Source organism: Populus alba, chromosome 8, assembly GCF_005239225.2.
Source record: "Populus alba chromosome 8, ASM523922v2, whole genome shotgun sequence".
NCBI lineage: Eukaryota > Viridiplantae > Streptophyta > Magnoliopsida > Malpighiales > Salicaceae > Populus > Populus alba.
This window is the reverse complement of record NC_133291.1, coordinates 12,127,198-12,140,447: the sequence shown is the minus strand read 5'-3', so window position 1 is coordinate 12,140,447 and position 13,250 is coordinate 12,127,198. Positions and strand designations below refer to the sequence as shown.

The following is a 13,250-nucleotide window of genomic DNA, read 5'->3' as shown; positions in this document are numbered from 1 at the left end:
CTAACAAGATTCAAAAGAAAAAATCGGAGAGCAAAGGTAAAGGGACAACATTCTTGGCCAGAAGAAGAAAATGTCTGAAAGCAAGGATTGTTAATTTCAGGAGTAGAATGTGACAAGATCCTCGTACAGCCAGCAACAACATATCTGATAAAACTGATCTCCGAACTGTGCCATTGCACATAGATAATATCAAATTAAGGAGAGGCTACAGGTCTGACTCTTATGATACCTTAATTCTCATGAGGCACTAAAGCAAAAGGCTGTTAGTTTCCCGACTTTAACCGATCGAATAATCCGAATCACAGAGATAAACGATCCCATCAGTCATTGATCAGGTAAATTTAAACATTATACCTCAAATTATCCATGGAATAGCTTCGATTCCTCTTCCCATCTGTTTTTGTCCTGGGAGGGCCACCACATACAATTGAACACTCCAAACCACAAAATCTACCGAAGCAAGTAAACGTGCCATCATCATCAGCACTGTGCCTGCGGTTGTGTCGTTTAACAATTCTGCTTTCTTTAGAAGTGCTGCTAGCAGGAAAACTTGAGATATCACTGGCATCGTAAACTGGCGGAAGCTCTGCTCTCCATCTTTCCAGTTTAGATTGAAGACCCTCCATGCTTCCATCCAAGCTCATTACTCCCATTATCTCACTCTCTATCTCTACGACTCGACGATTTTTCTTTCTTGTCATTACTGCCGCCACCTCTGATGGTGATGGGCCCAATTCTGAATCGGTGATAGCTGGCCTACTTATTAAATTTGCCTTTTTCGGAGTTGCATGCCTGAAGTTGTTGTACGGAGATCCAAGATCCAACCCTGGAAACTTCGGTACAGGTTTCACAATGTTATCCAATTCGGTTGATTTGTCATCAGATCTTTCGTTTGTTAATGCTTCAGAGCTTAACGAGGCTTTTGCAAATGCCCCATTAAGCTCTGAATCACTAAGAACCAAATTATTATTTTGGTCTTTCTTGACAATCTCTGAGCCACTTATCATGTAACTGGCTTCTTTTCTCCAATTCTTGTTCTTCTTCTCCAATTCTGATCCGCTGACCATGGAACTAGCTTTTGTTCTCCCTCCATTCATCATCTTCGTATCCTCCGATTCTGAGCCACTAATCATGGAAGCACCCTTCCCTTTCATCACCATTTTTTTCTTTTCCATCACCATTGACCCAAACAAGGAACTTGAATCACTCTTCGTACGTCTTAATTCAGGTTTCGGAGGCCAAGGAGGCAAGAGGGGATTGGAACGGATGCCACTACTGCTAACATCAGAAACATCTTTATGATGATTCACGTCCTCTCCCCCCATAAGTTGACGATAACCTACGGCCGAGCTAAGCTGTGAATACAATGGCATGCTTCGCATTGAGCTATCAAGAAGGGCCACACCAATGTTAAGAATCCCCTGGGGGCGTCCTGACGGTCGGCGGACCTGGAGAGCAACGAAGCGCATGCCTATCTGAAATTGGTTGTGATGGTGGGGACCAGGCGGGGGAATCAGGTTCCCAACAATCACGCGGACGGTGCCTACATGAATGTCACGGAACCAATGCAGGGCGTAGATTTCAATCATGACAGCAGAGGTGTCACCATGGAGGAACCTGTCATCCACGCGGAAAACAAACTTGTCATTCCAAGTGGGATTGTTGCGTCCCTCAGAGTGGATTCTTGTCGAAAGTTTCCGGTCAGGGTGGATCCATGCAACTGCATAGGTTTTCATCTTTCGTGAGACCTTGGCGAGATCTTGTGCAGAAATGACATTGAGTTCCAGGAGTTGAAAGGGTGACAAGATCACATGAGACATTGCAATGATATAAAAAAAAAAAAAGGTTTGTTGTTACTGCTGTAAAGATTGTAATAGAGATTTAAAATGTCCTCCAGACAGTCGTCCAAGGAGAGGACGACGAAAGGAGGGCTGGCATCAAGGGAAGGAGATATCTCTGACGAAGAGGAAGCGGACCAGAGATCATAGAATGTATTGACCTGGACGACACAGTTTTGGGTATTGGGAGAAGACAGACATCTCTTAAGGTTACGACTCAGGAAGCAGCAAAAATCACAAGGTTGATGAATGTATTGGCAGTTTGAAGAGACAAGGTTTGAAATGTTAGTTAGGTGGGGATGAAGCTAAGTCCGATCAGGTCCTGAATTACGTTTCTTCGGGTCAGACAACAATGGCTGGTTTCCAGTTTTTGGGGTTGGGAGATTGGCTCCTAATTTGCTCTAAAAAAATTTCCAATACAAAGTATCAACATTATAATTAGACGTGCTATAATTAGAGAACGTATCTGCTGTCATTGATGCCATTTTTATACTTTTGTAAAAGCAACATGTCTGGATTTATTCTAAAAAAAAAAAGTCCGGATTTTTTTGTGCAAGTTTATTTATTTATTATGTGAAGAACATTCTTAAAATTCCTATACCGAGTTCCTAAAATTTCTCTCTAAAATCGCCACCATGACCCGCTAATGTTTTCTAATAATGGTGGCTTCTCCTCCGTTAGCCAATCCTCTATATTGCAGCTATAGATTCTCGGCATCAGGTTATTGACAATGGTCCAAGAGAAATGTCGAAGCCGTTGGTCCCTCTGGTAAGTTCGAAACCTGAGAAGGAAGTAAAGGAGGGTGCTAGAAATCTGGGTTAGATTATTCTTTTTGGTGGCCCGAAGGCCTTTCGAACCAATATGTAATAAAAAAAAATGAAGATTATGAACACACACCACAAGTTATTCTTAGTCAAATAAGAAACAGGTCGTGTGATTTATGTATAGCACGACATGTCGATCTGAGCCTTTGGAGGCTGGATCATTGCCCTCCATCCTCTCTTCTGTTGACACCTAACGGAGGCAGCCGGTGACTGCCACCTCTCAATAAAGTCCACGTGCCATCTAGAAAATCAAATTAAATTAAAATGCCTGGTCTGTCCGTCATGGGCGCGCGCGCAAGTTCCCATGCTCTGCTGCCGCCCGCCCCATCAATGAAGAAACCTCCATTCCATTGCTCTTGCTCGTATTACATATACCGCTCCACAGTTCACGCCCCAAAACACCCACCCCTCTCTTCCAAGTCTCAACTCTCACGCATTCATGGATGTTGTTCACCGCAATAGCCTATAGGAGTGGAGAGAACTGAGGTGGTCATGTCTTTTGCCTATTCCCAGAAAGATCATCTGCACCATACCAAGATACAAGGTATGCTTTCTTCTCTTCTCTAATCCATGTATATATATATGCCTTCATATTAGTTCAGGCAGTGTGTAAAGCCAAGAAAATCTTGGGATTCCTTTCAGGTTAAAATTTAAGGAAAACAGCAACAATTAAATCACAAGTGAAGTGAGTCGTACTGCTACTATTTAACAAATTGGCCTTAAACGTGGGTTGTATCCTATAGATCCGTGGTGGCTGAGACGCTTCTCACGAAAACCCTTGCCATTTATCATGTGAAGTCTTCCTGGCTACCTTTCATTGCTAATGGGTCTAAAAGTCTAAAGCACTCACATGCATCTTGCTAATTAACCACTATTCTACAACTGGAGCGATATCAACATAGAAATTGCTACTCGTGACAACATTTATGGTCATCTATATGTTCTTAGTTAATTCAAATGAGTAGTTTCATTCTAATCCACGATGTCTTCAGTTCGAACCTTGTCCAAAAAGTATATTGAATTATAGGCAAAGAAGAGGGGAAAAAATAATTTTAGCATTAATATTGTTCTGCAAATTTGTTCATTGTTTTAGCATTGCTTAGATTCAATTAAAAAAATTGGTTAATATCTTAATTTAATGCGCAGACTGTTAATCTATCATCTCTGTAAGAAAGATGAAACATATGCCTCCCTTCTGTTTTTGGAAAATCAGAAGCTATTTCATTTTTGGTGTGGAGGTCGTCAACCCAAATGAAATGTTCTTAATTTTTGTTTTTGGGTTTTATGGTCAATCTCGAGATAGATTTAACAATGCGAAATCCCTTTTTTGTATTTGTCAAAGAGGGGGGAAAACCCTGTACGTGTACAACAATTTTTAACTCTTGTTAAACTGATTTGTCCAAGGTCAAAGGCAAAAATGCTTCTGAGGAGCTCATCAACTTCTGCAACTGGACCCTTGTTTTCACCCTTCTCGGACGGCCCTAATAGAGACTTTGAAGCTGTTAACAACACCCACACCAACCACATCAAACACCAACCAGTGTTTCATGATCACAAACTATCATTCCCTCACGGTTTGCAGCACCTCAACTAGACACCATTATCAGGCCGCAGCAGCTCATCTCCATTGTCTGAACTCGATCAAGAAAAGGGTAGTTCTCGAATTAACAGCCTTCGAAGAGCTTCGTCCGATAGTAATTTGGAAAGTTTTGTCTATACATCTTCTTGTGATCAAGAAGAATTTCGTAACTCAACTACTACATCAAAGAAATTTCAATATAGAATGTTGCACTCTTCACCTTCTTTTTCGATATTTTACAAAAATGATGGACTAGAGGATGAAGGACACAATGGAACAGATGTGGGAAGAGAAGAAGAATTGATGAGAACTATTACTATTAGAGAAAACATAGAATCTATTGGTAGCGGGGACTTCAGTTTTGGAGAGACGAGCATGGGGTTAATAGAGGAGGAAGGAGAGAAGGAGCAGGAACAAGATTCAAACGGAATTGAGAATTTCGATATTGAAGAAGTAAGGGAACCGGCTAGTCCTCCCCTGTATCTTGCTGCTGGGCTTGGGATTGATGATATAGATCTCGGTGGTGATAGTGGCGGCGGCGGTGGTTTTCATTTAAGTTTTCCGAACTTTGATGAAGATGATGATGTAGAAGAGTATTATAAGAGGATGATTAATGAGTATCCTTTCCACCCTTTGCTCCTCTCAAACTATGCTCGGCTGTTGCAGGCAAGATTAGTTTTTTTCTTTTCTGACTCTACTCTAATTTTCACTTCATCATACCTATTTAAGATAACTCATGTCATGAAATTGATGCATTACGTTCTATCGATCCTACCTTGAGCCATCACCAGTTGTCACCGTGCTTACCAGAAGAGCTGTCCAGTCTTTTGACCTCCTTATTGTTAATCATGGGATCTAGAATTTGAATGATCAGGTCCTATAATATTTGGGTTTTAATGTTCAGATCTTTGTCAAGGTCTGCTTCCAGTCATGTTCATTAGGTTTGAATGTCTAAAGGAAATGTAATCTTGTTGGTGCTTCTGTGTCAATTTGGAGCAGAATGGAAGGTTGGCTTGGCTTGATAGCTGCTATTTTTATTTTTTTCAATTACTCCTGCTTCTGCTTCTGCTAGTACTTTTTGTACTATTGTTTTATGCATAACTTTGGATCCCACGTTTTCTAAATGGCGTCACAATTAATCAAATACTGAAATTACTTTTAACTGGTAAGAATGGCCATCTATTTTTATTTTTTTTATTAAGGAAACGAAGCATTTTGACATAAAATAATCTCATTAAAGTAAGAATAGTGTTCGGACAGGCATTTTGTTGATAATAGTGTTTTTCTTCAGTATTGTAATTCCTCAAGCATTCTGAGAGTGGACCTTTATATTTTGTAGAGGCCATAAGAAAATGATTGGTTTTTCATTGTAAAGCTTCTCTTTTTAACAGTCTAAGGGAGACCTTCATGGAGCTGAGGAATATTATCGTCTTGCAACACTGGCAGCTCCTGCAGACGGTGAAATTCTGATGCAGTATGCAAAACTGGAATGGGAGCTGAACCATGATCAAGATAGAGCATTAATTAACTTTGAGCGTGCAGTTCAGTCAGCCCCTCAAGACAGGTGAATATGAACTTGCTTTCTTCTAGCTCCTTTGCAAAGAGTTGCAAATCTAACTCCCATCAATAGTGGCATGTCTATTGTGTTGGAGTTACTTTTACAAAGTGCTTTTGCGCTACAAAGCACCAAATTGATGCATTTTGTGTGCTTTTGATATGGTGATGTGAGAAGCATCAACAAGCACCCAGGCGCAAACAGCTGCAGTGCCACATCCTGCACGGACTTTGAAATTGATTGCACCTGAATTGTATTTGAGATGAATAAGCATAACTTTGCTTTCCATGTTTTCAGCAATGTTCTTGCAGCTTATGCCAGCTTTCTCTGGGAAATAGAAGATGATGGGGAAGGAAATACATTTCAACCAGAATTTATCCAGGTGCCACTTTCTCTTCTTGGTCATAAAATTGTGAATGCTTTATTGTATGGTTCCAACTAAGCTTGAAAACCTAGCCACCAACTAGGATTTTAAACTGTTGCAGCTTCCATCTGAGCATCATATTGATCTGGAAGACCATGCTGCATCTGATGCCAACAAGGATCTCGATGCTGAGGAGTATTATAGAGCGATGGTAGAGGCAAATCCTTGCAACTCTTTGGTTCTAAGAAACTATGCTGAGTTTCTGTATCAGGTAAGATCTGTAAGTTTATCTCTTTACTTCATCATAAGCTCATTCAGGTTGTATACTTCTAATAGTATACGAGAAGAATCTATAATTAATGTCTGAGCTTTCTAGTCATAACTGGATATATTTCCATCAGACCCCATTATCTAGAGACTAGAGGAGAGGCATGGTGGAAGCAGAGAAAACTATTGTATGGGATATTTGTGAACTGATGCATCGAGACTGCTTAATTCTTTTAAACAGTTTGAATAGTTGGAGTGATCTTTTAGACAGTTTCAGTAGTTGGAGTGATATTTTGCGAGCATGAAAAACTGTTTCAAACAAGTTAGGAAAGGTAACTTGGAAAATCGTTGTTTCTCAGGAGAGATATAATAGAGGATCAGTAGTTTGATAAGGGCATACCCAACTTAGGTTAAGGATAATTTTCCATGACCATTGCATACAACTACAAAATGATCATCAATGAGGAAAGTCCATCTTATGATCTAAGGAATAGATCTTTCCAAAGATTAAATTGGAGATGAATGTGTAACTGCATAATTCACAATATGTCATCTGGAACACATTCCATTAAGGAGTAGGAGTTAGTAACCATCTGTTTTTCTGGGACACGTAATCCTGGATTGGAGGAGTCATTCACTATAGATGTAGCTTTAACATGGGAGTCAGAGATATAAAGTCATTCAATGCATCCATCTGTTACTTCGGCGCTTTTAGCAATTTGGACATTCGTATAGTCCCATCTCTAGGCTATCCTAGCAAACTTTATTGAATCCCATGATGGATGGAGTTGTCCTTCAACGGTCATTGCACTTCATCGTGAATCTTGCTGTTAGAAAACACTAGTTGGAAAGAATAATCAAATATGCATGCACAACATGTATTATGTCTCATAGACATGCAATTAAAGCAAGGATGCAACTACACGAGTTAAGGTGAAGACATGGCTTAGGATTTGGCACAACTTCAATTGTGGTAAAGACAGTCATTCTGTAAAAAGATGCAACAGTTTGGTACAGGAAATAAAAAATCTGAAGAAATCTGCAAATGGTCAGAAATGTAAATCAACATGCTAACCAGATCTAAGGGACTCTTGTTTAGTTATATACATACAAGTCTTCTATTATTGGCTTTTTGTATACAAAATCAAGTAGTGTCTATGTAATCTCTAATGGAGTATCATAAATATATGTTTGACAATGACTGGGATGATTTTGTGATCGTTTTCTGTATTTAGAGTGACATCACATGTAAAATTGAAGGAGGCCGGCAGCGTGGTATGGTGATCACAGTGCAAATTCTTGGTTAGCTGCTTGTGGGAACAAGCTACACTGTGGACTAGAGTGTTTTGCACATTGTGCTTCTTTTACTATCTTGTTTACTTCTTTCATGTGGACGCCTAGATTGGAGTCTGTGAGTTGTCATTCTTCCTCCTTCATTCTTGCTATAACATTTGTTTTCAACCAACAGTCCAAGAGAGACCTTAAAGGGGCTGAGGAATACTTCTCCCGAGCCATACTGGCTGATCCTGGTGATGGAGAAATCCTGTCGCAATATGCAAAATTGGTGTGGGAACTTTATCGTGACCATGATAAAGCCTTGTGTTACTTTAAACAATCAATTCAAGCAACTCCTGCGGACAGGTACATCCCTTTCTCAATGTTTTAGAGTTTAGAGGGCTTCCCATTTATTTGTGTTTGCAAGATGGTCCTTCGGTGTTCCAAAGTTCACGCTCTTTGGTTTGAAAATGTGAAATGTTGATGCCGGACCTCCAGTTTCTTCTTCTTCTTTTTTTATTACTCTCTGCAAGTATATCTAGAAAACGAACACTCACCTACAAGGAAGGGACTCCATAAGAAAGGGAAGATGGTATGGAGGAGTCTGAGTTCTAGAGATTGGACCGGCCACTCCTTTCCCTATAGTAAATTCTGTTTGGCAAAAGAATTTTTTGGTCTAGACGATTTGCATGATGGAAGATGCTTTGATTGTTTGATAGGAATGGCAGCTAAATTATACATTCTAGGACCGACTGATTCTTGGCCTGACGTTTCATTATTTCTTTCTTTTCAGCTATGTTCTCGCAGCTTATGCTAGTTTCCTATGGGAAACAGAGGAAAATGAAGAAGAGAGCATGAGTCAGTTTGAGATGCCCAATCACAATGAAGGTGCAGTAGCTGCTGCCAATGCTCAAGTGCATCATAAAAACTAGACGAGGAGTATGGTTACGAATGCTTTGTCAGAAGCAAGACAATAGGAATGTCATTAAGATATAAGCTCCAACTGAATAAACTAAAATGTTGTTAAAATTGAGAGAAATTGCAGCCAAATTAACAACACTTTCTGACGATTTTCTCAGCTGCTCTATTCAGTTCCCAGCAGCCAAGAAAGATTTTTTCTGTTTATCGTAGCATATTCATGGCCTTACCAAAACCACGACAAATTTTATAAGTTACTACTTTCTACTCATCAGTCGGAAGTGGAAGATCGGGCAAACACAATAGACATGAAAGAGAAGAGAATCTCAGGTTGCCAAGTGATTGCAATAGTAAAATTAACTACTGTTTCCTTCCATTTCTGGGTGCTATCAGCATTGATCATCTTTTCTCAAATCTGCACCTTTTCCACCCTCCATCTTATGATTTTCTCCCTTCAGCTAAGCTTACACGTAATGCTCGTCCCTCCAGTTCCTAAATAAGGAACACATGACCATTGATTAACTGTTTTCCAAAAACAAATGTTGCAAGTAACACAGAAAGTATATACTGAGTAGAGGGAGGTAGATTATACCACTCCATTAAGAGATTGAAGGGCTGTTTCCATTTCTTCTTTTGTTGAGTAACATACAAAACCATAACCACGGGATTTTCCTGTCTCCCCGTCATATAGAACCCTTGCTCCAACAACGTTACCATATTCTTGAAAGGCTTGTGTCAAACTTTCAGACGTTACTGACCAGGATAAATTTCCAATAAAAAGTTTGTATTCTGTTTCTGGATATAATGGTTCTTTAGGTTTAGGTTTATCTGCAAAGTTCACCCTTAAGATGCGGCCCATGTATTGCTGAAAAAAGAAAAAAATTGAAGCTTGAGGCAAAATGACTCGCTAATATATTAAAGTATTCACACACTCACAGAGAGAGAGAGAGAGTTCCTACGCTTCCATCGAGATTTTCAATGACCGTCTCACAATCTTCAATACTACTCATTGTCACGAATGCAAAACCTCTGCTTCTTCCAGTTTCTCTGTGATAGAGAACCTGCAGCCATGCTCCTTGGTCAGTGAAAGAATTGCTCTCACAAAAAAAAATTATAACAACAGTAAAAAAAATTAAATTCCATGACAAGCAGTAACATTGCGATTAAGGCAAATTGCAAGGTAAAGAGTGAAGAGAAATCAATACTTAAGCACATGTTCTATAATATTCAGAAAGTATTTCGTTAACATCGGTCAAGTTTCCATCAGTTATAGTTTAATCATCATTATCGTGAAAAAAGTATGAAATCAGTAACTGCAAGAGAAGGGACCATCTTAATTTGGGTGTTCTGGAGTCTTGAAAACAAAGGAAAATGAATACTACTGTGCTTTATTGCATATTAAGGCGGATTTCACTCTTTCACTTCCCAAAACCCCTTGAAGTAGTGAAGATTGGGAGTAAAACTTCACTAGCAACAAGTGAGATCATCAGTTAAACAATAATGCACCTCCTTTTTTTTAATTGGCAACAATTATGCATCTCCTCTCACATAGGTCCATGTTGAAGAGCCTACTTGGTTACCAATCATCTTCGTATCCGTGTGAGTGTAGCATAACCAGGGAACCGTTGCCACAGTGCTAACATGTGGCTCCTCCTTCACCCCTACCATGGTTTTTTCCAGGACACTGAAACACGTTCATGATTGATGGAGAGCTCGTGATGACGGTAAAAGGGGAATAATAGCAAACAAACCACCAATTCACCCATCCAATCTTCTCTAAGAGGCAACCTACAGCTGTGCGTTGAGATGATAAAAACTGAATTATCAGGCTTGTGCCATTCATCCAAGTTCAAGAAGCTCATATAGTTGCATTCAATCTATTAAATGTACCACTAAATATTGCTCAACTGATCGCTAACACAGGAATTTCACTACTTTGATTGAATTGTCCCTTTACCCTACGTTTGAAGTTACCAGAACTTTCATTCATGGTATGTTGATGCAGACATGCACCTAGATCACACGGCCAAAGCAATCAGGTTTCCATGTAGAATTTAAGCACATGCTATCTCTCAGTCCAAGTGATTTCGAGGGTGAATTTCTCAAGAAATTATGCTGCTAAATGAGCAGTTACCTATCTGAGGGATTTCAAGCTGCTTCTTCTTCTTCTTCTTTTTTATGGAAGCAAACAAGCTTTATCACCTGATTAGGAAGCGAATTTTCAAGCTATTGCAGAGCCGTGTTTTAGGAAGTCAACAAGAAAGTTCATTTAGCAAAGTAATTTGGTTCTTGCATGTTTGACGAACACACTCCACTATAGACTTTGGCATCATAGGCAGCCTTGATTATTCATGTCTTAATGGTAAATCTAGCCACAACTGCAGATCCTAATTAAGTGAAGTAAAGAAAATCATCCTCCTCAAATATCATCATATATTGATGTTTAACATACCTCAACCATCTCTGGAGTACCATACTCTTGAATCATCCCAGCAAGCTGTGCGCTGTCAACATTATATGGCAAATTCCCAAAGTAAAGCTTGGTATTAACAGGGACCTGATCAGCTTCTCCTTCTGTTTCTCCTGAGGCCAGTTCCTCTTCTTCCACCGCAGGAGCAGTTGCGGGTGCCTCCTCTTGAGCAACATCAGAGGATACTCTTGGCACCCTCCATGAGGCTGCAACTCGTGGAAGTGGTTCTATAACATAATTCGAGCGAGATAACGTGGCTAACGTGATGCGAACTGGTGAGACTTTGAGGAGAGAGTGATCAAATGGGCAGTGCTTGACATGCATGCATTTGAGGGTGTGGATTGATGAGGGAGAGAAAGATGAGCCTACAGCTGCAGCAGCAGAGGCAGCCATGGTGCAAGAAATTGGCAAGAAAATTGGTGGTGGTGGTGGTGGTTTTTTCAGTTATGGCAAGGGGTGGGATGACTTGAAAGTAAGTGCTGATAGGGGAATGGAAGGAGGGTGAGGCTGTGCAAGCTGATGTGGGCAGATTGTGTCCAATGAGATGGCGTTGAGATATATCTGGAGAGATAAGGTGAGTTCGGACTCGGAGTTTGTAGTAACTTTACTTGTGGCTCGCGATTCGAGGCCGGACGGGTCAGATTTTATCTTTTTTAAACATACGAAAAAAGTTAAGAAAAAAAAATCTGATATTCCAGTCACGATTAATAATTTAAATAATATAAATAAAAAAAATATAATAATAAAAAAAGTTAAAAAAATTGCACTTGAAAAATCTGAAACTAAAAAATTAGTTAAACGAACTCATAAACTTTGTGATAATAAACATAAAATTAAGATAATTTTAATAAAAAAAAGCATGAAAAAAAAAGGTTAACTTTAAAAGAAAGAGAGAGAAAACACAAAAATTAATTTTCAATACATCAAAGGTTAAATAATCAAATTAAAATAAATAAATAAATAAATAAATAAAATTAACTCGTGCTAACATTTGAAACTAGTGATTCTAGTCATGAATCTAAAGACTAACTATATGAAAGTTAAACCGAAAAAAATAACAAAACAAAACTCTTAAAAAAAGATTAAAATGATCAGCTTAAAAGAAAGGGAAAAAACCTAAGCAAACCTTTTAAATTTGATTGAATCTCTAAAACTAGTAACATGTGAAATCATGAACCCACGTTGAATAAAAAAGCTAAATTATGAAGCAATTTAATTCCAAAAAATAAAATCATGAAAAATATATTAAATTAAAAAACTTGCAAAAGCAAAAAAATAACAATAAAAAAATAAAGGTCAAATTCTATAGAAAAAAAATCATGGAGGTTGAAATTGTAAAACAAAAATCTAAAACTAATCTCAAACAAAACAAATAGTAATAAAAAAAAATAGAGATCAAATCTGAAAAATAAAAAATAAATAAAAGATGATAAAATTAAAAAAATAATAATAATTTTATGATGCAAGTGTGTTTTATTTTATTTTTTAAAAAATATCACTTAGGGTATGGGGGGGGAATTTAATATATTGACAAATCGAAAAATAAAAAAGGAAATCAACCAAGAATACACGAATAAAAAAATCATATAGAAAACGGGTAAAAAAAATTAAACATAATCACTAATGAAATAAATTCTAAATAATAAAATTGAAAAAAAAATATTAGCTTTAAAAAAGAGGGAAAAAACCTCAAGAAAACCCTAACAAATCTTCTAAATCCGAGCAAAGATCTCAAACCCGCAACTCATTAAATCCTAAACCCGGACTATATCAAAAAACTCAATTCCTAACTAATTTAGAGAGCGTTTGGAGTTCCTAAAAAAATTCAAAAATTCTTTTTTTTTTGCTTAAATTTAATACGGTTTGTATGTTTTGGATCGTTTTGATGTGCTAATGTCAAAAATAATTTTTAAAAAATAAAAAAAATCATTGGCATACATTTTGGCACGAAAAGTTATTTAAAAAGTAACTGCTACCACATTGCTAAACACACTCTTAATATTGACTAGCCAAAGTAAATCTAATAAAGAGAAACAATTAAAAAACAAATGGTTGTGTGCGCCAAACCATCATAAATCTTGGAACACGCATTGTCTTATCTGGTCGGCAGCTTTGAGACCTTTCAAACGTTACCCTAAAAGATTATGTTTGGTTGTCGGA

General features: G+C 38.2%; 2 protein-coding genes and 1 non-coding gene across 3 annotated transcripts; 1 reads left to right on the top strand and 2 right to left on the bottom strand.

The window, feature by feature from the left end:
• Positions 1–341: 341 nt before the first annotated feature.
• On the bottom strand, positions 342–1,820 carry LOC118057780 (uncharacterized). Its single transcript, XM_035070484.2, has one exon. The coding sequence runs from the start codon at positions 1,818–1,820 to the stop codon at positions 342–344; it is 1,479 nt and encodes a 492-aa protein (XP_034926375.1).
• A 951-nt stretch (positions 1,821–2,771) lies between these two features.
• LOC118057763 (uncharacterized) lies at positions 2,772–8,731 on the top strand. The gene is made up of 7 exons (XR_012170592.1): positions 2,772–3,206; positions 4,067–4,907; positions 5,633–5,805; positions 6,094–6,178; positions 6,282–6,431; positions 7,896–8,068; positions 8,496–8,731. It is a non-coding gene; the product is annotated as an uncharacterized protein (transcript).
• On the bottom strand, positions 8,707–11,629 carry LOC118057773 (28 kDa ribonucleoprotein, chloroplastic). Its single transcript, XM_035070473.2, has 4 exons — positions 11,073–11,629; positions 9,580–9,681; positions 9,213–9,485; positions 8,707–9,112 (listed from the first exon to the last, which is right to left on the bottom strand). Exons 1-4 carry the CDS (start codon positions 11,481–11,483, stop codon positions 9,059–9,061), a joined length of 840 nt encoding a protein of 279 aa, XP_034926364.1. The 5' UTR covers positions 11,484–11,629; the 3' UTR covers positions 8,707–9,058.
• Positions 11,630–13,250: the final 1,621 nt, after the last annotated feature.

Excerpts from the sequence above, each read along its gene's own strand:
- LOC118057780 (XM_035070484.2), bottom strand. The coding sequence starts at position 1,820 with ATGTCTCATGTGATCTTGTCACCCTTTCAACTCCTGGAACTCAATGTC.
- LOC118057773 (XM_035070473.2), bottom strand. The coding sequence starts at position 11,483 with ATGGCTGCCTCTGCTGCTGCAGCTGTAGGCTCATCTTTCTCTCCCTCA. Across the intron at positions 9,682-11,072 it reads GTACTCCAGAGATGGTTGAG|GTTCTCTATCACAGAGAAAC; the intron begins GTATGTTAAACA and ends GCATGGCTGCAG. Across the intron at positions 9,113-9,212 it reads TTCAATCTCTTAATGGAGTG|GAACTGGAGGGACGAGCATT; the intron begins GTATAATCTACC and ends TTCCTTATTTAG.